At 37.1% G+C, this 22,350-nt stretch overlaps 1 protein-coding gene across 1 annotated transcript in view; it reads left to right on the top strand.

The window, feature by feature from the left end:
* Positions 1-21,752, top strand: part of CLINT1 (clathrin interactor 1) — a 74,284-nt gene extending 52,532 nt beyond the window's left edge. The window contains exons 7-12 of the mRNA XM_007435657.4: positions 353-602; positions 6,336-6,408; positions 12,101-12,190; positions 17,202-17,497; positions 18,506-18,710; positions 19,972-21,752. Of these exons, the coding sequence (XP_007435719.1) occupies positions 353-602; positions 6,336-6,408; positions 12,101-12,190; positions 17,202-17,497; positions 18,506-18,710; positions 19,972-20,339 (1,282 nt within the window). The 3' untranslated portion in view covers positions 20,340-21,752. The remainder of the gene's footprint in view (positions 1-352; positions 603-6,335; positions 6,409-12,100; positions 12,191-17,201; positions 17,498-18,505; positions 18,711-19,971) is intronic.
* Positions 21,753-22,350: the final 598 nt, after the last annotated feature.

Below are 22,350 nucleotides of genomic sequence, written 5' to 3'. Positions count from 1 at the left end.
AGGACTTTAAGCAACAAATCCCACAGTAATAAAAGTAACAAATGGGTTTGAAGAGATTTTGGTTGTTTAAAAATATGTAACTTGAGTTCCTTGTTTAAAGTTCAGATTTAGAAGATGATGCTCACAAGATTATTGTAGCACTGAATAGTATCTAGAAGCGTATAGGACATTTCAAAGAAGTGTTTCAGACTTGGTAGTTTCAGACTTGGTTTCCAGGTGGTTGAAACAATTTCAGAAATAAAGTTGGAATAGCTTTTTTCAAGTTAACATAGTGCTAGTAGTTACCTCTCCAATCTCTTTAGTGGTTCTTCATATTATATCTAATAGCTGTGTTCTGGTTTAATTTTCACAGTGATAGTGATGAAGAAAAGAAATCTAGAAGAGGTAAATCACCAAAAAGTGAATTCAAAGATGAGGAGGAAACAGTGACTACAAAACATATCCACATTACACAAGCCACAGAGACCACCACAACCACCAGGCACAAACGCACAGCAAATCCTTCCAAAACCATTGACTTGGGAGCAGCTGCCCATTACACAGGAGACAAAGGAAGTCCAGACCAGAATGCTGCAGCTTACACTCCACAGTCTACAGCCAAGGTAAGAGAATAACCAAAGAGACTACTGTGCATTAGAATTGCTTTTGTTTGAAGTAATACATCTGAAATGTTTTGGCTATATTGGAAGAGTTATTTATTGAAAACAGCAGAACTATTTATGTGTTGAATGATCAGTGGTTATTGGAAGTCAAGGGCATAAGAACCACAACTTAACAGAAGTAGTGCTTATGATTCACAAATGTGAGGTAATTGTCATAGGTTTGACTTAGGTTGGTATCAAGGTTGGTGACATGATTCTTCCTCAGACTGTCTTTTAAGGGTCTAGCCCCTCTGCCCAATTAATTATGCGGGTCCTGCAGGCCTCTCTACGCACTACAAAAATTTAGTCTTGAGCTAGCTAAAATCTCACTAAGGCTACCTGGGCCTACAGGGCCTGGTACAAGCTCTCCCAAGAAGCCACTCCAGTTCAGTCTTTGCCTGGCCTGCCACTGGGACTCACTCTTTACTACAAGACTGCTTCAGTAGTCCTCTTTGGTGGGCCATCTGCTCTCCCCACTGGTCTATTGGTTCAGTGTCCTCCCCCATTGAGCTCTTTTGATCTTAGCTGCCAAATCCAATGATGGGCATCTTCAGAAGCCTTTTGTTACTTGATTGTCTCTTCTCTCTTCTCTTCTCTTCTCTTCTCTTCTCTTCTCTTCTCTTCTCTTCTCTTCTCTTCTCTTCTCTTCTCTTCTCTTCTCTTCTCTTCTGTAGATACACTCAGCCATGCTGCTGTTTTTCTTTTAGCTCTTGAGCCTGTTGCTTTATTCAGCTCTTCTGCTCAAAGGAAAAACTTTCAGTTTCCTTCAGGCTCCAGCAGCATCTCAAACTTCCAACTGCAGGAAAAACCTCCCCTTACCTCTTTTGGAGGGATTGTATATTCCTTTCTTTTATCTTGGCAAGGCCATCAGGTGCTAGGAGTGGATCCATTTAAAAGGAATGGGGAGAGGGAGAGTCTGGTGGCCATTACTTTCTCCGTGCCATTCAGACCTACCCTTCCATGGTAATTTAAATCACATCCATAGTGATTATAAACCTGTTTCCCCATAAACTAATAAATTAATTTTCTCTCTGAGACTTATGTATGGGCTTTCAGACTTTTATGTGTGTGCTTTTATTATCATTTATTGATGTATTGTTTTAGCTGATTTGTTATTAACTGATGTTAACATTATGTTTAAAACTGTTCAGTATTGTGCTGTACATCACTGCAAACAGGCATTCCAGGTGCATGCAGATATAAACTTGAAAATAAATTATTTGATTCAAAGATAAGACTTTGTAAACACAAGAGAACAGGGCTCAGATTGTAGACTCTGTACCAGTTTTGCCTTCATCTTATATAGTATTGCAAGTGAAATTTAGCTTTTGGCTTCAGTAGATTTTTCATGGGTTGGATGAATGAGACAAATCTGTTGGTATTCTTTTCTAAATATCCACAGTACATGGCCTCAGCTGTTAAGGCCTTAGCATCAAAAGTTGCTGTTATTTTATGAAATCAGTCAAGTAGGCAAATATGGAGATTGAAGGGATTAGAGAACAAAGGGGCAGTCTTCTCATCAGCCTTAGGGAAGTTAAAATAGTAGTCCTTGACTTACGACTACAATTGGGACCAGAACTTCATGTGCTAAGTGATGTCATTAAGTGAGTTGCATCCAATTTTACTACCTTTTTTGCAACAGTTGTGCAAATCACTATGGTCATTAAGCAAATCACACAGTCGTTATGCAGATCCGGCTTCCCCCATTGACTTTGCTTGTTGGAAGCCCTCTGAGAAGGTCACAAATGGTGATCACAAGACCCTGGGATGCTGCAGCCCTCATAAATACATGCCAGTTGTCAAATGCCCGAATTTTGATCATGTGGCTATGGGGACACTGACAGTCATAAGTGAAAGGACCAGTCGTAAGTCACTTTTTTCAGCGTCGTCATAACTTCAGTCGTTAAATGAATGTTCGTAAGTGAAGGACTACCTGTAGAATTTTTATCTATACTATATTATTAAGTCACTGAAGCATAGTTTTGTTTCTGCCATGTGTGACTCTTTTTCCTGCCTGCATGACAACAAAGACAATGTATATCACTACTTCTTTGGCACCAGCCCTGGCAGGTATAAGCTATAAAAAGGGAATTCCATGTCATAAAAGAATCCAGAAAATAATGAGGAAAGTTTCTAGTGTTTTTCTTTCCACTTTATCTATTTAAATTTATTTAACCTCAGTTGAAATTAGCCCAGTTGTAAAGTCGGCTGCTGAGACATAATGTTCTGGAAGCTAAGCTGAATAATAATATAATCAGATGGCACAAAGTTTAATTATGTCCTAAATTAAAAGAAGATTTGTTTATATCTCTTTCAGCCACCTGAAAGCAACCATAATTTAACAGACAACCATATGGTAGCACTTATATCACCACTAAGCAGATCCTTTTCATCTGAATTGTCTACTGTCAAATATATCCATTTAGCTTGTTGTAAAATAGTTTTCTGTTAAATCGCTTAATTTTAAAAATGATCTAATAAAGATAAAGACATTTTATTGGTTAGAATTTCACCTTAGAGAGAGAAAAGCTCAGACTTTGGTCCAAACAAAAGCCTTAAAATTGCCCTAGATGTTCTAGCAATGAAATTCATTTGATATGTATTCTTCTCTTGCTTTTTTTTTCCCCTTATGGGAACAGCTGAAGGTACAAATAAAGCATACAAACTGTCTGCAGTCACATCTCAGAAAAAAACTCTGTTAAAGAATTATCAGTGTGAATTAAATCACTTCCATAGCGCTTGTTCATATCAAAAATGGATATATTTAGCTAATGGAAAAATTAGCTTAATATTTCTAATATTCTGAGTAGTATTTCCCCAATCTTGGCAACTTCAGATCATGTGCATTTCCTTCCACAGCTAGCATGGCCATTGCTAAGAACTCTGGGAATTGAAGTCCGTACATCTGGACGTTGCCAGGGTTGAGAACCACTGACCTACAGTTTCACAGTACACGTTATATGAAATAGCCTCTGTGCAACTGGACTAGAAGAGAACAGGTTCGGTTTCTTGAAGGACTGATATTTAGTGTCTGTTGCCCAGCTAATCGAAACATTGGATACATATATAGCTGAAATAGCTAAGTTTGGTTACTTCCAGATTTATGGTTATATTAGAACCTACTGCATAGCTAGGAGCATATACTTTTTAAATCTTGATCTCCACCTCCATTTTTCCTTAAATTCAGAAATCAAATCAGAGCACAAGCCTTTGCATGTTTTCTCAGAAATAGGAGCCACTACCTTTCTTCCACGAAATGGGTTGTGGACTATGTTACACTTTCTTCTCTTGTTATCCAGAATGTATGTATGTATGTTTGTTTTTGTTTCTGATTATCCTCATCTGTCTAAGAGTATACAACTAAACTAATGTATTGGAGGAAACCTCTTAAAAGAAAATTAAAGTGAGCCATTTGTCTACTTAATAATTCTGTAATGAGCAAATTTTCTAGAAACTCATCAGGTACACAGAGTTTACTGTAGATGTACTTGACTTTGTGCCAAGGGTCATAGACCTTGGCACAATCATTAATAAAATGATAAGATGCTGCAGGAAAAGCAGGTTTCCATCCATTGTTATTTATGACTATACAGAAAAATCTACATTAGATCAGATATTATATTAAAGAATGCAATGGCTTTATGAAATTATTATCTTGTGATTTAATCAGTGACTTATTTCAGTAAATTCAGTGCCTAAAGGTAAGAGAAGTCATCACAGTACAGTGGTACCTCTACTTATGAACGCCCCTACTTACGAATTTTTCGAGATACGACCAGCTCCGGCCCCAAAAAATTTTCCTCTACTTATGAACTCGCCTCTACTTACGAACCGGATCCGTGGCCATTTTCCCTGCTGCCACGCGGTCGCAGCTTCCTGTGGGCGAGATCACGGTAGCAAGGAGACGTTCGGTGAGGCTTGTGGTGTGTTTTGTGGCGTTTGGAAGGTTTTTGTGGCGTTTGGAAGGTTTTTGAGGTTTAAAAATAAAATGCATATGTTTCAGAACTGTTTAGCCGTATTTACATTGAACCTTATGGGGGAAATTTACCTCGGGGTGCGACCAAATTCGAAGGGCGGATTAACCGGATTTACATTGAACCTTATGGGAAACTTTACCTCGACTTGAGACCAACTCGAGTTGCAACCAGAGTCACGGAACGGATTAAGTTCGTAACTAGAGGTACCACTGTACCTTTAATTCTTGATGGAATTGAGTATTTTGGATATCATGTACAGTATTCTAAAAGTTAATTTTCTAGCTTTTTAGTTTTACCAAACACACAGAATCTAAAATATCAGTATTTTTTTTTACATATGAGCCAGTTTAAACTAACACACTGGCCTTGGACTAAGGGGGATGTCAGATCCCTTATTGAATTTTTTCTGTTAGTAGAAATGTTTTTCTGGACATTCATTGTTGTTTGTTTGTTTGTTACATTTATATAGCTGCCCATCTCACACAAAGTGACTCTGGGCAGCATACAACAATTAAATAAAACAGCAAATAAATTAAAAAACAATAATTATAAAAAGGTAAAAAGTAATTAATAAAATAAAAATCATTATGAAAAGATAAGAAGTAATTACTAAAATTAAAATCATATCAAAATTTTAAAATGTACAAACCCCACAAGACAGCAGAATATCAATCATATTGGAGCCATCTAAGAATGTCTCTGGTTCCCAAAGACCACCAGGCCTGATGACATAACCAGGTCTTGAGGGATTTCCTAGACAATAGGAAGGAGCAAGCCTAACTTCAGGAGGGAGAATGTTCCATAAAGAGGGAGCCATGGCTGAGAAGGCCCATCTCCTGGGACCCACCAAATGCAAGTCCCTGGCTGATGGAACCTGTAGCATACCTTCTCTGCCAGATCTAATGGGATGGGCTGATGTAATCAGGGAGAGGCAGTCTTTTTCTTGTTTTTACTATTTTTAATACTGGGTACTGCCAAAGGCTTATGGAGTTGGCCAGTCTTCTAAAATAAATAACATCAGCATTACACAATGGTGCACCTGAGGTGGGATGTGATGTTAACTACATGGAATAGAAAGTAAATACAATAGAATTAAAGATGTTACTTCCAAGTTTTGAATGCTGAATCTAAACCACAAGTCATCAACAGTTGCACACAGAGAGAGAGCACTATTTCCGAACATTTCCTGACTTCAGGAGGAACATTGGTAATTGCAGAGGGCTCAGTGAGAAGAGATGATGGGAATAGCTTTTTGTGAGAAGCTGCAAGCAGTTTATGATAGACTGAAATGATGTTCCCGGTATTCTTAATGCCCCAGTATCAATTTTTAAGGGGCCAGCTTCATTTAGGCATTTCTGTTATCTTTATTTTGAAACTTTTAAAAAATAATTTCTTCCTTTTTACATCTTTGCAAACACTAATGTGAGGTAATTGTACTAGAATCCTAATAAAATTTCTTAGTGAAATGTTGATTTCTAATCTTCCATTTTCTAATGCTTTTTATATAAATTGATTTCCGATAAAGTTTCTTGGAATTGTACACTCACTGGTTAGATACACTCTCCCAAATGCCATATCAGTTCATGGCTTTTTTCCTTAAATCTTTTCTAGATCTTTGTCATAACCTGTCTCCAAAGACAATACAAAAAGAGCTATTATTTTCTTCAGTTTGGTTTATATCGTATGTCTGAAAATAGTTCAATTGTGCTTGTCCTAGGTTCCTGGTAGCAAGTCATCCAGTGACCTCGTTGATCTTTTGTTCGATGGTACAGACCAATCTGTTTCAACAGGTAAAGTGCATTTTCTGTTTTGAGTAGTTGCTGTAGAAAAATCATGAACAGCTAAAGAAGACAGTATAAGAGATACAGAACTATGAAGATGCTGCATCCAAATTACCTTATTATATAGATTAACACCAACATGAACACTTAGGAGGATTCATAAAGTTGGTCTGTCAGGAATGCAGGGTTGTTCATAACTAATTATGAAAGTGTGTGATTCAGTCAAGTTTCAACCTTTAGCATGCTACACACACTGAGAGAGCAAGGAAGAAGAGAGATAGAAGTAGATGAGTTCAAGTCCACAAGTTATATTTATTATTTGCAACAAAACTGAACTAAGTGTTTTTATTCCAAATTGTCCAGTGACTCTGTCTGGTCCCAGACAATTAGAGAGCCAATTTGGTCTAGTGGTTAGGGCTCCAGGCTAGAAAGCAGGAGACTGTGAGTTCTAGTCCCGCTTTAGGCATGAAAGCCAGCTGGGTGACTTTGGGCCAGTCTCTCTCTCTCAGCCCATGACGTCAGACTCAGTGACAAGTCGATCAGTCAGCTCCTGTCGCAACTAATGGATCAACATCCAGTTGATCCGGGGGGGAAAAACCGGGCCCTGCACGTGCGGGAAGAACATTAGGAAGAAAAAAAACTCTGGTCTAGTCCCAGTCTAGAAGCAGAAATAATAAATCTCTTATTTTCTAAATCTGATGTTTGTTATTTTGTAGGCTATTAACTGAAAATAAGATCAATTTTAGATCAAAATAATGTGAAAATAAGATGAACTTTTAATTTCTTGTCTTTTTCTAAATAATCCTATCACAACAGCTAAGAATTATATGTGATTGGCATGAAATATTAGCACCCAGCCAACTTTAACTGATTTTTGAAAGCTATCCATGGTCAACCCAGTTGAGTACTTGGATGGAGGATCATGCAGGAAGGCCAGGGAAGTAAGCTATGCTGGGGGAAAGAATCTAGGAGGCAATAGCAAGTGAATTCCATATTTCTACCAAGCAGTTTTATACAAAATATTTTCTTTCAGATTTGATTGTTAAGATTTGCAAGATGTCCAGCCTCAAATGTAAAATGGACTGTTTAAAACATTTTGGAGTATTTCAAACTTGAAAACATTCCACTGGTACTCCAGATACCATTTTTTCCACTTTCAGAGCAGAAATGTCCCAGTTATGGAAGCTGGGAGACTTGATTTCCTCACCATGAGTCAGGACTATTGGCAGAAGAGAGGATGATCTCATCCCTCTTACTGCAGGAGGAAGTCTGCCCGTGTGTCTGATTTGGCCCAACCTGCTTAACATTATTCTTCATGCCTCTCTCCTCAAAACATAAGGTTTGGCAATGAGTACCAGAAGATTCCCTGCCATCTGATTTAGGCCTTTTTCTTTAGAGAGAACATTTTAACTGAAGCTGAATGTCAACATCCATATTTAGGAAGCTTTTAATAATGTGCATATTTTTGTGCATGACTTCATTCTTTATCTCTGAGCATATTTTTCTGAAATGTAATAAATAGCAACTTGTCTAGCAACTTGAAACCTTTGCTGAAATAGAGGTTTCTAGTTTAGTTTCAAAATATAATTCATATGTTTGTCCATATATACATGAATACATGTATATGTATTTTAAAAGACACTATTATATGTGTATATCCTCATGTTAACAAAGATAAACAGGTCTTATTATGCTTTAATCATTCCCCTTTCTTAAAACATGTGTATCTGCCTATTAATGCAAGGATAGTGTCAAAGATATTTTATTTTCTTAGTCTTGATTACTTTAAAATAGAAACATTTTGATTATTTCTCATTTTTTACAATTTACTTTCTTAATTCTTTCTAAAACCAGATCATGTTTCTATTTAGGTAAACATTGCTCTATAGTCTGTCTAATAATAATGTCCTAGTGTTGTAAAACAGTATTATTTATTAAAATCTTTTGACTTTTTAAAATATACCATCATGTAGATAAATAGATACAAAGACACAAATGGTGCCTTCATCCAGAGTTGGTTTCCCAGATAATATACAGTTCATAAAAATAATAGTCACTACTTAATACTCACAACAGCAGTATGAAATAAACACACACACACACACACACTTCTAAGAACTATAATTTTTTATCTAACCTATAGCTCTCTCCTGCTTAAAAATTAGAGGGCTTCCATTAGTTCCTGGGGCTCACTGGACTTCAGCCAATTGGTTAGGCACAGAGCCATCCCTGCAGATGTGCGCAAGAGATGTAAAGGGAAGAAGAAACATACTTTCATGTGCTACTGGGACACTTTAGGCACATCCTTTAGTCATATGGGAGCCACTTCCCTTTGAATGAATCCTCTGCAGCTGGACCTGAAGCAGAATGGGACTCCTATTTTGAGGGTTCATCTAAAAGGCACCTTGGTTCAAATACATTAAGTTTATAATGCTTATGACTATGTCAGCTCACTAACTAATATTCCTCTTAAAGCAATGGGTTAACCAGTATTGTTTGAATGATTTTGACAACTGGCCATACGGGCTTTAACTAACAGGAGGTGTAATCCAAAACATCTTTCCCATGCATAGGCCAGTGGTAGTTGCAGAATGATCTGCTTTACATAAAATATTGTTAAGATATTTTTATGCAAAATACGTATTTAGAAAATACAAAGTAAGTTTAGTAAAAGTAAACTTCTTTATAATGTTGGAATATATGTGTGTTGAAATGAAATGCTACTTTACTATTTCTAATGATGTAAAAATAGACAATTTATTTTAAAAAGACAGTATTTCTTTTTCTCTTCACATCCCTGAATTAGATGACCTGATTTAAGCCAGCTTTTCTCACAGCGGTGACATGGACCTTCCCCAGAAGTGGCTCCACCCACAAGCCCTTCCCAGCTGGGTGCAAAGCTCTTTGGATCTCACTCTCATACCATCTCCCATATTGTTTGCTGTTTAGTAAATGAATGGCTTTTTCTCCCCGTTCGACTGGATAAAGAATAGTTCTCGCATTCTAAGACAATCTCTAATATTGTATACAGATCTGTTATGGATAGATCTAAAGACATGAGGTAGCTTGTTCCCTATTTAAGTCATGCTGGAGTTGACAAGTACAATGTGACTGTCTGCAATGGAGAGCCTTTCACATGAGCTGGGACTCTGCATTGTTAGCCAAAAACGTCTCATGAGAACAGAGCATGCAGGTCTTTCTTCTGAGCTCTGCTCCTGCAGTTGAGAAATCTTTTTAGGTGACTAGTTTAACTAAGCTGGAAAGCAATCCATTCTTCTTTCTGTGCTCTGATGGAAATTAGAAATTATCCACACCGTGTCAGCATTTAGGAGATGTCCTAGGGATGAGATGCATTACCAGCTTGCTACCACAAATAATGTCTTTGCTGTCCTAAGGGGACAGATGGAGTTAATTTATAATGACCATTCTCACTTGGGAGTCTTTGTATGTAACTGTTGTCCTTCATAAGCAGATAATCACTGTCCTTGGCCAGTGTGTAACTTGCTGCGTGTGGCATTGGTCCATACTTTGTGTCATATACAGAATGGATCTAAAATAAGCTTTACTTCCTTATGTTAAAAAAAAGGGGGGGAGGACAGGAAAATATATGCTGCAAAGAATTGGTGTATTTTCCCTTTGCTAGAGATTTTCTTAGAGATTTAGCAATTTCCTCACTAATTTCACGTTGGAATTTAGCTTGCGTTTGTCATCTTAGGATGACATTTAAATTGGTTATTTAGTTTCTTTTGCCTATAGTATCTTAAATCTTTAAGACCATATTTTTTGAAGTTTCTAATTATCAGACTTTCCTGAAACTCATATACAATACAATGCATGTAGATGTGCTGTGTAACATTGTGCAAAGATAACTCCTTTTTATCTTGGTCTTTGTGTATGTATGTGTGTGTGTGCTCAGGTTTTCATAGATTCCTACCATGACCCCCCGTCATTATTTTAACTCAGCACTGGAAGATACCCAGGGTGACCCTTCTATAAGCACCACAAAATAATCCACAGGATAAGAATTTGAGACAGATCTGGGGACTATTCTCAGTATTTCCTACTTAATAACAAATCAATGTACATTCCAAAGATAGATGCTTCTGTTTGAGAGCCAAGCCAGCCAACCTAACCTTGACTACAAATGGCATTAAAAAGAAATACAAGTACACATGTTGTAGAAAGGGAATTGTTCATTTTATTGCTGCTAGCCATTTATTAAAAAGGAGATGGTTCTAGTTTAATTAACTGAGTTGAAAGCAGCAGATGGAACAGAATGTCTTGCAGCGATAAGACAATTCAGAAATGGTACCAGATGTTGGAAACTGTCCCTGGTGTTGTTTGAGTGCAACACAGATGTTACAGTCCCACCTGGCTAGTTTCTAAGCACTGCAGGCTAAACAGCTGTGATGTAACCCGTATAATGTACACAGGCACTAAAAGTAGAATAATTGAGCCACTGGTACTTCCTCAAAGGGTGTGACCACTCAGAGATGAAATCTTTTAAGGACAAACGAAGAGTAAGGCCAACTTTTTTTAGTACTTTCAGGGGAAGAAAGGAACTAATTAATACATTGCACAGGAAGCTCAAATTCCTGTATTAATGAGAGGTTGATTGTGCAGCAATGAACACAGGCTCAAATAAACACTCTGCAAATGCTCATTAACATATACAGGTTTAAAAAATTAAAGAGCAGTTTTTCTCCTGGGTCTAATAGCAGTTTTAGAGGGGGCTGATTTTTGTTCCAATTATGGAAGTCGTCCTGAAGTATCAGAGTCCCAATTCTTGTCCATCAATCTTGTCTTATGTGGACACCAAATGTATTACGATGCTAAGCTACAGAAAGATACCTTTTTCTCCTTGACTGAGACTCTCTGTGAAATGGCTGATGCATTATGACTATGTCCAATTGAATTTTATTACTTTTTTCTATTTTGATTTATAAAATATTGTTGGGAAGAATAATTGAAGTACTGTATTTTGAATTAATTGGTTTTTAGTAACTTGTGTTCTGGAAAGAAAGTATGTCAACTTATGAAAAATAAAACCCAATTTAGATTATATAACTTGAAATGTGGAATCTTGTGCTCATCGTTTATGCTTTCATTTGTGCAAGATTTAATGTGTGCGAAGTCATTTTAAATGTTTTATTGTTGGCAGCATAATAAGCAAAAAGAGGGAGATTTTATTTTTAATTTTTTAAAACATTATTCTGTATCTTGTTGGAATTAGAATTGTTTTAACACTTGCTATTATGACAACAAGCCTTTGCCTTCTGTGTAATTCTTATGAATTATGACAAGCATTATATCATGCAGGCTGGAAAGTTCTTTTGCATTGCTATATAAGTGGTAAGATAGACATGACTTGTATAAGAAGAATGATTCAGTTTGATTTGGATCAATAATGTACATAAAAGGGGAGAAATGAAAAGTTGGGCCATCTATGGGTCTCATTATATATTTAGCTTGGATTGCATTGTTTAAGAGTAATTTCTTTATTGCCTCTGCTCTGTCTCTTCTGTGTTTTCAGCATTAGTATGGATCTTCCATTTTCTATGTCCACTGTGAGTTGCCTGCTGGATCCCTCTTGATTACATTCTCTTAAGTTCTTCTTATAAAAAGTGTGTGTAAACTATAACAAAGGAAGTATTTCTGTCCTACTTCACTGTAACCTGCCTTTCGATTCCTTTGGTTTTAGGTGGCTCCACTGACCTCTTTGGAGGCTTTGCTGACTTCAGCTCTCCTGCAGCTGCTGCTGCTGCCTCTGCAAGCTGTCCCTCATCGCAAGGTAGGAAAGGGAATAGAATAGACTCCAAAACTGTTTTGCGCTATTTTGCTAGAACCAAAAATCAAGTACTGGTTCTTTAGTTTGAATAAAGGATTAAAAAACAAAACAGCTGTTGACCTGGGGATGAGGGGAGAATCCACTATTCGTTTATTACAATAACCAAAGGCTGTAGTAGGCAGGATGATCATTCACACTGATGGGAGGAAATTCTGTGATTTTGATTTACATTATAGATGTGTTAAATCTTTCCAGAGGCCTATAAAAACTATTTTCTTTGGTTTTTACTGAAAATCTGCATGAAATCTCATCTCTGCTATTTGGCAGTTTGCCACTCAGTGTTAAAACTGCATTTTTTAAAGAGCACTGAGCCCCACAATAGGGGATTTGGGAGCCATACATTTCCCACCCCTGCTTTAGGCCAACCTGTTCAGAGGGATATTGATTTCTGTCCTTTCTGTAATAGAGTATTTACCCCAGTGTATTAGTTCTGCTTCTTATAACATAAGAATATAGATTGTTTTGAAAATCTAGATTAACAAGATTTAAACTTATTTATTCTCAATCTCTTTTGAGCATTTTTATGTTGATCAGGTCATTCAGAATTAGGAAATATCAAACATGTTTATTATGCCTCCACCATGTTGTTATGCTGAATCAAACAATTTCATTCCTCAAGTATTTTTTCCCCCTTTTCTTGTGGGAATGTGTGCAGTTTCTCTGTTTCAATGATTGCAGGTTACATGCCTCTCTTTCTTCCTCTCTCTTAAGGAGACCAAGAATTATAGGGCTTCTCATAGCATACAAATATAATTGGTGCTGTTTCTCTTGATATGATGTTAGAAGTGCTGGTACCTTGTAGCAGGAAGTACCATCATTTGTTTGGTTGTATGCACTTCCTGAAATTGTCCAGAGAGCTTTTCACTGCTGAGTCCCAGGAAATATTAGGAGCGGGTCCATCTATGTAATGCTTCTGTCCTTTAGAACTTGAAGGCAATTAAAAAATCTCAGCTTTAGAAAGCTTTCAAAAATCTTATACAGCTTAATTGGTCTCAGTATGTTTGCAGTAGTTCTAGATCCAGTATTTTAATTCTGTAACTGTTTGTTTGGTTTCTTTAAAATACGTTTTATAATCTTTTATGAATGCCTTAATAGATTTTAAAGCAAGGCTGTGTAGAAATACTTTATACATGTTGACAATACATAAAAAGTTGAATGGCATGTTTAGAAAGCCATCTTGAAAAATGATGTGAACCTATTGTTCCTGCTGTGGAATTCCATAATGTCTGCTGCATAATCTGAAGAAATTGATTGGACAATGGCAGTCAATGCACTTTGACACCAGTATGTAATCTGATTTTATTCCTGCTTATTAGAAGAGTAGATTTAGACAGTCAAGAACCCAAAATTGTCTCAGTAATGACAGTAAATGGGTGTGTGATACGTGTTTGTTGTTTGCACCATATTCACCGTCTTGTTTCATATTCAATGTTTTGATTCCAGTTGTATAATTTGGTATTTTGTTTTTATGGTGGGAGCTGGCCAGAGTTGATTTGGAGTCAGGTGGCACCTAAGACTAATTAATTGTGCTTCTGTGTATAGGAAGTGGACACGCCATTCTGTTTCCTATGGTATCTGTAATAATGGTGCTTATGTAATCTACACAAAAACTCTTGAAGAACCATAGACCACTAGTTCTGTATCTTGTGGTGTTGAAAAACATCTTTAAAATGGTTGTATTGTTTTAGGCAGAATAGCCACATGTCCTAGAAGGGAGAAGAGAGAGAATTGCTTATTTTCATTTATTTATTTATTTATTTATTTAAGAAAGATTCTTACAAATAAAAATTGCCCAGTGGGGGAAAAAGGCCTGAAATTTCTTATTACTGATGATATCGGATCCCAAACCAATGGATCATCTCACCCAGGAGTTTCATGTACACATTAAAGAAAAAAACCTTGGTCCAACCACTTTCTCAACAGTCTTCCCTAAAAAGAGAAGGGGGGTTGGGTGATAGTTATTTAAAACCATTGAGTCCAAGGACGGCCTCTTGAAGAGAGGGCATGCTATTGGCCCTTTCAAGGCTGGACGCACCCCCCCATCCCTGGACGCACCCCCCCATCCCTGTGTCTGTAAAGAAGCCGACACCATGACATGGACCCAACCACAGGTCACCCCCCTGGTTGCTTTCACAACCCAGGAGAGACCCAGGTCCAGCAAACAGGTGATTAAATTAACAGCATCAAGAACCCTGTCCACTTCTTCAGGAGTCCCAGTTCAAACCCATTCCAGATCACACTGCATGACAACCCAGGCACCTCAACCAGGCCTGTCCAGTTGGAGTCCAACTTGGAGCAGACTCAGGCTACTTTATCCACCATCTGGCCAGAATATTCCTTGCAGAGTCCCTGTAAATGGTTCTGTGGCCCATGCCTACACAAGGCATCAGGTCACCCTAAGTAGGGCCACTGGATGCAATGAAGGCAGAGAAATATTGCCATATTGCCATCCTTGTTGCCATGAGGTAATCCCTAATATCTTAACCATCAGATTCACTCTGAGTCCTCCTCCACTGGTGCTCCATGTGTCCCTTAATGCCCTGGAGCTCCTCGGTAAACCAAGGTGTGCCCTGGGTTCGGCATATAATGAGAGGCCACATGGGGTGATGCTGCCCAAGACCCTCACCACCCACCCATTCCAGACAGCAACTGGAGCCTCAACTGAACCACCTACCAGTTCCTTGGGGAAAACCCCAAGCTCCCTTTGGAACCCCAATGGGTCTGTCAGTTGCCTAGAGCAGGCCAATCAAACAGGATCTATTTTTGTCATATTGATGTAGTACTATCATAATTGCTATATTATCCTTTAAAATACTCATAATGAATCAATTTCTTTTCTTAGTTGATGAGCATTTAGTAGTGTAGAAAATTTTTAATTAAAGAACAACTGAAAAGTTGCTCTGTAGCAAAGTATGTCTGTTAGATTTTTTTTTCAGTCATCAGTAAAAGTATGTTATATGGGGAAGAAGATCTGAGTTGATCTGAGAACTGTGCCTTTAAATACTTTAAAATGCACTGTTCTGCCTAGATCTTTACAGATTATTAAAAATGTTGTTTTGGATAGTTGAATTCTGTTATGCAAATATTGTAGTATAACTTGATAATATTCCTTTATCAATATTACTATGATTAATCTGTACTGATCACCATTATGTAAGCAGGCAATTATGATTAATCATTCTTGAACAACAAAGCCCCTCTAGAAATCTTGGTTGATTCATCATCTTTGCTAAAGTTCCCCAAAGAATGGCAACAAATACCTCTCTATTTCCCCACTTCCTTTGTATGTGTATTGGAATATGAGCATCCAGTAACTGGAGAATCAACACATTCAGCAGTTACTTACCCATCAGGAATACTTCAAATGTGCTTACATTTTTAATAGGCAAGACTAATTGAAACACTCCCAGTAAAGTCCTTTTTCTAAGGGAGATCAAAGCAAATGTTTCATCATAGCCCCAAGCTAATGAATTTCAACCTGCTACTTGCATTAAAGTGCATCATTGTGCGTAGAGGTGTGTATCTTCTTTTCCCTCCCTGTCCTTGCTTACTTAAATTTTAATCCACCTCTGGAAGTGAAATTAATTAAAATAAAGGGTTTTATACCCAGGTGCACAGGTAATATTAAGAGTTACTGAAGTGAGGTGTAAATTATTGCAACAACTTTATGATTAAGCACATTAGATTCTAGGTAATCTGCAAGTTTGTCGATCACTAATTCCTTATTATCAGTACAGGTTGGATTATTCTGCAGTCAGAAGGGTCTCATCTCTGTGACCTTATATTTCCCAAGTCTTTCATTGCTCACTTCAAAAACTCATCTAGTGCAATTCATGAAAAAGTTCTGAATTACTCCCTTTTAGTCCTGCACTGACATTAAATATAAAATGTTAGTTGCAAGGTGTAAATCTGTATAATAAGCAACATTGGTGTCCATTACCTTCCTGGTTGAAGTATGAGACAAAATGATTGGTTAATCATTTATTAACCAAAATTTTGTTTTATTATGTGTAACTGAAAGGTCTAGTATTCATCAGTGGCTAATGAGTGAAAATTATCACCAAAATCTTCTTCACATTAAAAAAGGATTACACATCATTTTTATCACCATCTATACAACTTGCAGGTTTGCTTATAAGTTTATTCAAGTAAAATATGTATTTTTATAAAATATGGAAGTAGATTCCTCTATAAAAGGAAAGGAAGCAATTGGAGTGCTACTCTCTGTATTTTCTGTGGAAAGATTTGAGTGTGTGTGAGAGCTTTAAATGCATATTTATCAAAGCACCCGCAGAGTGCTAAATAAATAGTATATAATGCTGTCAACCAGCACAACAGAGGTGAGATAAACACCCAGAGGCAGTTGAATTTGAAAGCCATGATTTTATTGGTATCCCACTTAGCTATACTGATTTAATAACTCTTTGTACAGCAAGTAATTTATATGTAATCAGATGAGTTTGAACAAATTGCTGTTTTTATTACTTATTACTGTGAGACCATTCTTGTTCATAGTGATTGATTCAAAGCCTCAGCCTAAGTTAGTGTTTTCTGCTTTACCTAAGGCTCTCCATTTTTCAGAACTGACAGTTTAAATACAGAACCTCTGATGCCTCCTGTATCCATCATGTGCTTGTTGGGTTAGATATTATAAAGATCTTGTAAGTTTTCCTGTCCAGGAATTTGCATTCCACTGATAAAACGTCAACAGGTGTCACGCTTACCACTTACCACAATGCCATACTTTCTGCCGTCGGTGAGGGAATGTCTCATCTTCTTGCTACCGTATTCAAGTGGTTAGAATATTCATGAGGGAGAACAGTGCCCAAATGGAGATTCTACCTGCAGATGTTAATCTGGGTGGACAAATGTCAATTCCCATTTGTATCAGTTCATATAATGGGGCATTTGTTTGCCTTACAAAAGGTTTCTTACTTTTCTTTTCCCTCTCCAGGTACAGTTACAAGTGGGAATGGAGAATTTGGTGACTGGAGTGCCTTCAACCAAGCTGCTCCATGTCCAGCTGCTCCAGCTGGAGAGCTCTTCAGTAGCTCTGCTCAGCCAGCTGTTGAGCTCTTTGCCAGCTCTGCTCAGCAGAGTCTTGGCCAGTCTCCAGCTGCTTCAAATTCTGCTGACCTCTTTGATTTGATGGGTACCTCCCAAGCCACTATGACCTCTTCTCAAAGCATGAATTTCTCTATGATGGGTTCTAACACAGTCAGCATTAATCTACCCATGTCAAGGTCACAGGTATGTAATTGTTCTACAAGCCATTAATGGCTTCATGTATGGAATGGTATCTGAATAGTTTGGACAAATGCTTAGCTTCTTTTATCTGTGTTCTTGAGTATTTTCTTGCCTATTTTGCTTTGATGGTTATTCTTTGAGATTCATTTAAGTGAAAAAAAAAAAAGACATCTAAGTCATTCCAGAGAAATAGAACATATTGTAGACTTTATAGCTGTGACATTTTAATGGTTCAGAAGAAGTGTCATTTGCTTCCCACATTGGAGTTTGAAGAGGGGAGTGCTCAATTGCAAAATGTTTGTCCTTTGGTTAGGTAAATTTTCATCTAATTTCCAAAGATTTCAGAAATAATTGGAGAGGTCAAAAATGTAGATGGGAGGAAGAAGAGGATTTTTCTAAGTTATTGGTCTTGGCATAAGCTAATTATTCAGTTCTAGAATCCTAAGAGCTAGGAGGGACTTTAAAGTCATGTAGACCAACCACTTGCTCAATATAGGATTCACCAAGTTGTTTCTGACTGATGACTATACACTCTCTACTTGAAAACCTTCAGCAAGTGAGAACTCACCACTTCATGTGGCAGCCTGTTCCTCTAGCTGACAGCTCCTATAGTTAGGAAATTCCTCCTGATACCCAGCCTGAACCTGCTTCTTTGTAGTTTTATCCCATTGGTTCTGGTCCTCTTCTCTGAAGCAAAAAAGAATAAGTCAACTATGTGAAGAAAAATCCACTCCCTCTTCAGATATTTGAAGACTACTATCATATCACCACTCAAACATCTCTTCTACAGGCTAAACACACTCAGATCTTTTAATCAGATCTTGCTTCTCATAGAGCTTAGTGTCCAGACCCCCTCAACCATCCTGGTAGCCGTCCCCTGAACTAGATTGTCAATGTCCTTTGTGATCTGTGGTGCCATACTGTGGGGACTATGTAGGTTATCCCCTTTCAGATTCTCAATCATTAAAGCAATGAATCTCACAACTCTAAAAATTTATTCAATGTTTCCAGCCTTTGCAAAGTGTTAATCCAATGATACAGAAGCCTAATCCACTGTATAATCTGGGCACAGAGATGGTCCCCAAAAATGTAAGCAAAACTCTGCCTTCCACTTGGTCTGATCCCAGTGTAAATATCAGTTTGGACAATTTAGTTCCTGGTATGCAGCCTTCAAAACCCCAGCAACCATCACTGAACACAATGATTCAGCAACAGAGTAAGTGATCATTCTCTCCTATTTTCTCATGCATGTTTTTAAAATAGATCCCTTTGAATAGGTTTGTCTATGATTAAGATTATCTTCATTTTAAAAATATTTCATATAACTTCGGCTTCAGTGCTTCTACTCTTTTCTGTGAGTAGAATTCATGATGCATTTAAAATAAATATAGGGATTTGCCAGTTCAAGAGTAAATTATGATTTTACACCCATAAGATACAAATACCACCTCAATCTCAAGGTCAAATGTTGATTCTTCTGGCTGACAAACTGCTGCCATCAAAAATAGGCAGTACTGAACTGAATTGATTAATGGCCTGATGATCTTTTAATGCTTCTTTTAAAGCTTGTAGTCACTTAAATGTAGAAATTTTTAAATAGGAAGAAGATAGGCAATGGTGCAAAAGGAGTGTTGGGAAATGAGAATGAGCTTATTCAGCAACTACTAACTAGAGTTTATTGGTTCCCTCATTGTCGTAACCTGCTGTATAATATGAATTGGTAGTACTCAACAGCTACATAGTTGATTGATTTGTGCTAGCTTTGACATATCTTTTAAATGTTGAGAATGCACAACATCAATATGAATGGCATTTCCAAATATCAGAAAGTGGTAACTCTTTATTTCTCTGTTTTGGACCTGAACCTTTTGTGATCCACCAGTACCCATTGTGGTTTGCTAATAGGCAGCAGGCAAGCATAATTGTAAATAATGAGGTGACTTCAGCTTGAAAGATCATAAAGTGTATAGACTGGCTACCCTTCCTAATCTAGTGGCATATCATATCCATTTACTTCTTTTGTCGACCTCTTCTTCCAAACCCTTGGAATCCATCTCTCCAGGCAATAATTGCCCCTTCTTCCTAATTATGATGCCTTTCAGTCAGAGATGAGGGAAATTCAAGCTGAAAAGGAAATAACTTTAAAAAAATTGTTAGGAATGTGCTATAGGTGTACATCACTAAACATAAACGCTTCTAGATATGTTGATAAAGCATCATAAGGGAATAGAAAGAAAAGCTGAAATTTGGAGGCAGGAAAGCTGTAAGAAGTAGAAGTTATATACTATATATAACATTAGGTATTAGAAATGTAGGCAGTGGTGCTATAAAAGTTGTGACTTAAATATCAACTTATTTGAAACTTTGATTTGAATACATCTCCAGGGATAAGAGCAAAAGAGACAAAGAAACTTACCTTAAATAAGTAAGAAAGTAAATATCTAAAGTGTTTTATTAAAGCCACATTTTTCTTCTAGATATGCAACAACCTATGAATGTGATGACTCAGAATTTTGCAACTTTGGGCCTCAACTCACCACCCAGCATGATGCCTCTTCGACCTCCAGCAAATCCATTAATGGGAAGCCCTGTTCCTGTGGGGATGGGAATGCCTCCTCCAATGACTAGCACAATGGGGATGGCTTCCATGGGAGGCCCTAACCCTATGATGAACCAGGGCATGATGGGAATTAATGTGAACATGGCAATGCCAGCGGCTGGAATGGGTTTGTCAGGTACAATGGGCATGGGAGTTCCTAATATAGCTGTGGCATCCTCCATGACTTCTGGAACTGTGCAACCTAAGCAAGATGCCTTTGCCAATTTTGCCAATTTTAGCAAATAAAGATTATAAACCAATCAGATCGAATGAAGGATTTTAGCTGCACAAATAAAGCTGGGATAAGGGTGGAAAATGCTGATCAAATGCTTTTTTTTTTCCTTCTTTTTATTGCTTATTTTAAAGGAACCCACATAAGAATCCAAAGGTCATTTTCTGAACACTAAAACTACTTTTGTTCAAGTTTTGGAATTGAATGTTCTTCCAGTGAATTGACACTGCAGTGACTAGGCCATGTTTTATAACAGGACAATTCAAAGCCTTTCTGGTAGCAGCAACAGTTTTAACTTTGAAACTTATGGGAAGAATGGAATTTGGGGGTAAATATGTGTGAATCTAATTTTATACTTGATTTTTCCTTCCCCCTTGGAATCTGTTTTATCTTAATTGGATCCATTCCTTTTCCTACCACTGAGTCAAATTTGAAGTCAAAGTATGCTGATCAATTTTTTATAAGAATATATATATATATTTTTGTCCAAAAATGGCTTACATATGTGATTATGGCTAATTCAAAGAGACCTGGAATGTATATATACTTTTGCTACTCTTCCAACAACACTGCTGTACTATCCAAATTTTTATTGTAGACCTCTTCAAGCAATTTGCTTATGAATAAAGCTGGGGCAGGGAGGGATGTTCCTGCCACTTTCTGCTATATAATATTCAGCGCAGGACTGGTGGAAACATTGTCCGGAGCTGCTACATGGTTTCCTTTTGGAGAACTCTATATATAATTTGGATTTCTTTTAAAATTGTTTTCTGCAGTCCTGTATCAGTGGCCAGTGGCATATTCCCTAGCACTCTCTGGGGTCATTGTTTACATCACTGATAGTCAAAAGGCAACAATATTTATTTTTCTTTCTTGCAACCTTACAAAAAAAAAAAGGATAACTGCCTTTTAAGTTAATGATAATCATCTTCAAACATTTTGTCAAGCCAATAACATTGAATTTTAGATTTTATACAATTGTTGGCTTTGTTTTATGTAAATATGGCCTTAGCAATTGCAGAATCCAATAGAGAGGAGTTAAATATATATAAATATATATATTATTATTATTGTTAAAGGAAACCTGTAGCAGTCAGATTTTATGAATCAAATGAAAATAAAGGAAGTGAATGAGTGAATTAAAGACTTTTTTTTCCTTTACCTGTTTAAAAAAAAAGCCTCCATTTAGGATCACCCACATATCATGATTTTTAATCTGGCATGCAAAAGTTCAATTTATGTTTGCAAAGTCAAGGCTGCTACTGAAATAAGTACTATATTCTAGGTATGAAACTTCATTGCTTCCCCTTTTCTTCTGTTGATTATTTTATTTTTTTATTGTTACTATTAAATTGATTAAAATTTATTTCCATTGTACTCATGATGTTCTGTTATGCATAACATTAAAGTGTTCATTAAAACACTGTTGGGGCTGTTCTTCCTTTCATTCCATTTGATGTTTATGAGAGCAGTTGGGGGGAATAAGGATCATTTGGGTAAAGTAATTTTTATAAATAATTTAAAAATGTTTAATGACTCCTTATCACCCACCTTTTCTATCTGACTCTACTGTTAAAAATTAAAAATGAAGCAGCCAAGATATCTTGACCCACTCCAGCCTTGCTAATGCTCCATCTACAACATTTCTAATTAGGCAGAAATTCATGTACTTCAGCTAAGTGGTAATGAAAAGTGATTCATTTGCTGAATAAGAGATGAGAGTGAGTGTAATTAGCTGACTGTGGTTTTTAATCTTTCAACAATTCAGTGTGTTTAAATTAGTTTCATAAAATAGGAGCTTTCAAGTGTTGTTACATCAAAGTAATCAAGACAAGATTTACTGGCTGAGCAGGACAGATCCTCAGTTCCAATTTTGAAATCCTTGAACTTTTTGTGGGAATTGTCTTCATCACTTCGGCTTGTGACAGATGTTGAGAAGCAAAAAAAGGAAGAAAGCATACAAATAGAACATGAATTGCAAGTGATGGCAGCAGACGGGTTCCATGGAGGAATGGAGAAGTTGTC

Source organism: Python bivittatus, unplaced genomic scaffold, assembly GCF_059951505.1.
Source record: "Python bivittatus isolate LINGU-HERP-01145 unplaced genomic scaffold, Pbiv_v1 ctg000080_np1212, whole genome shotgun sequence".
Lineage (NCBI taxonomy): Eukaryota > Metazoa > Chordata > Lepidosauria > Squamata > Pythonidae > Python > Python bivittatus.
Note: the sequence above shows the minus strand (reverse complement) of the source record. Positions and strands in the feature narration are given on the sequence as shown.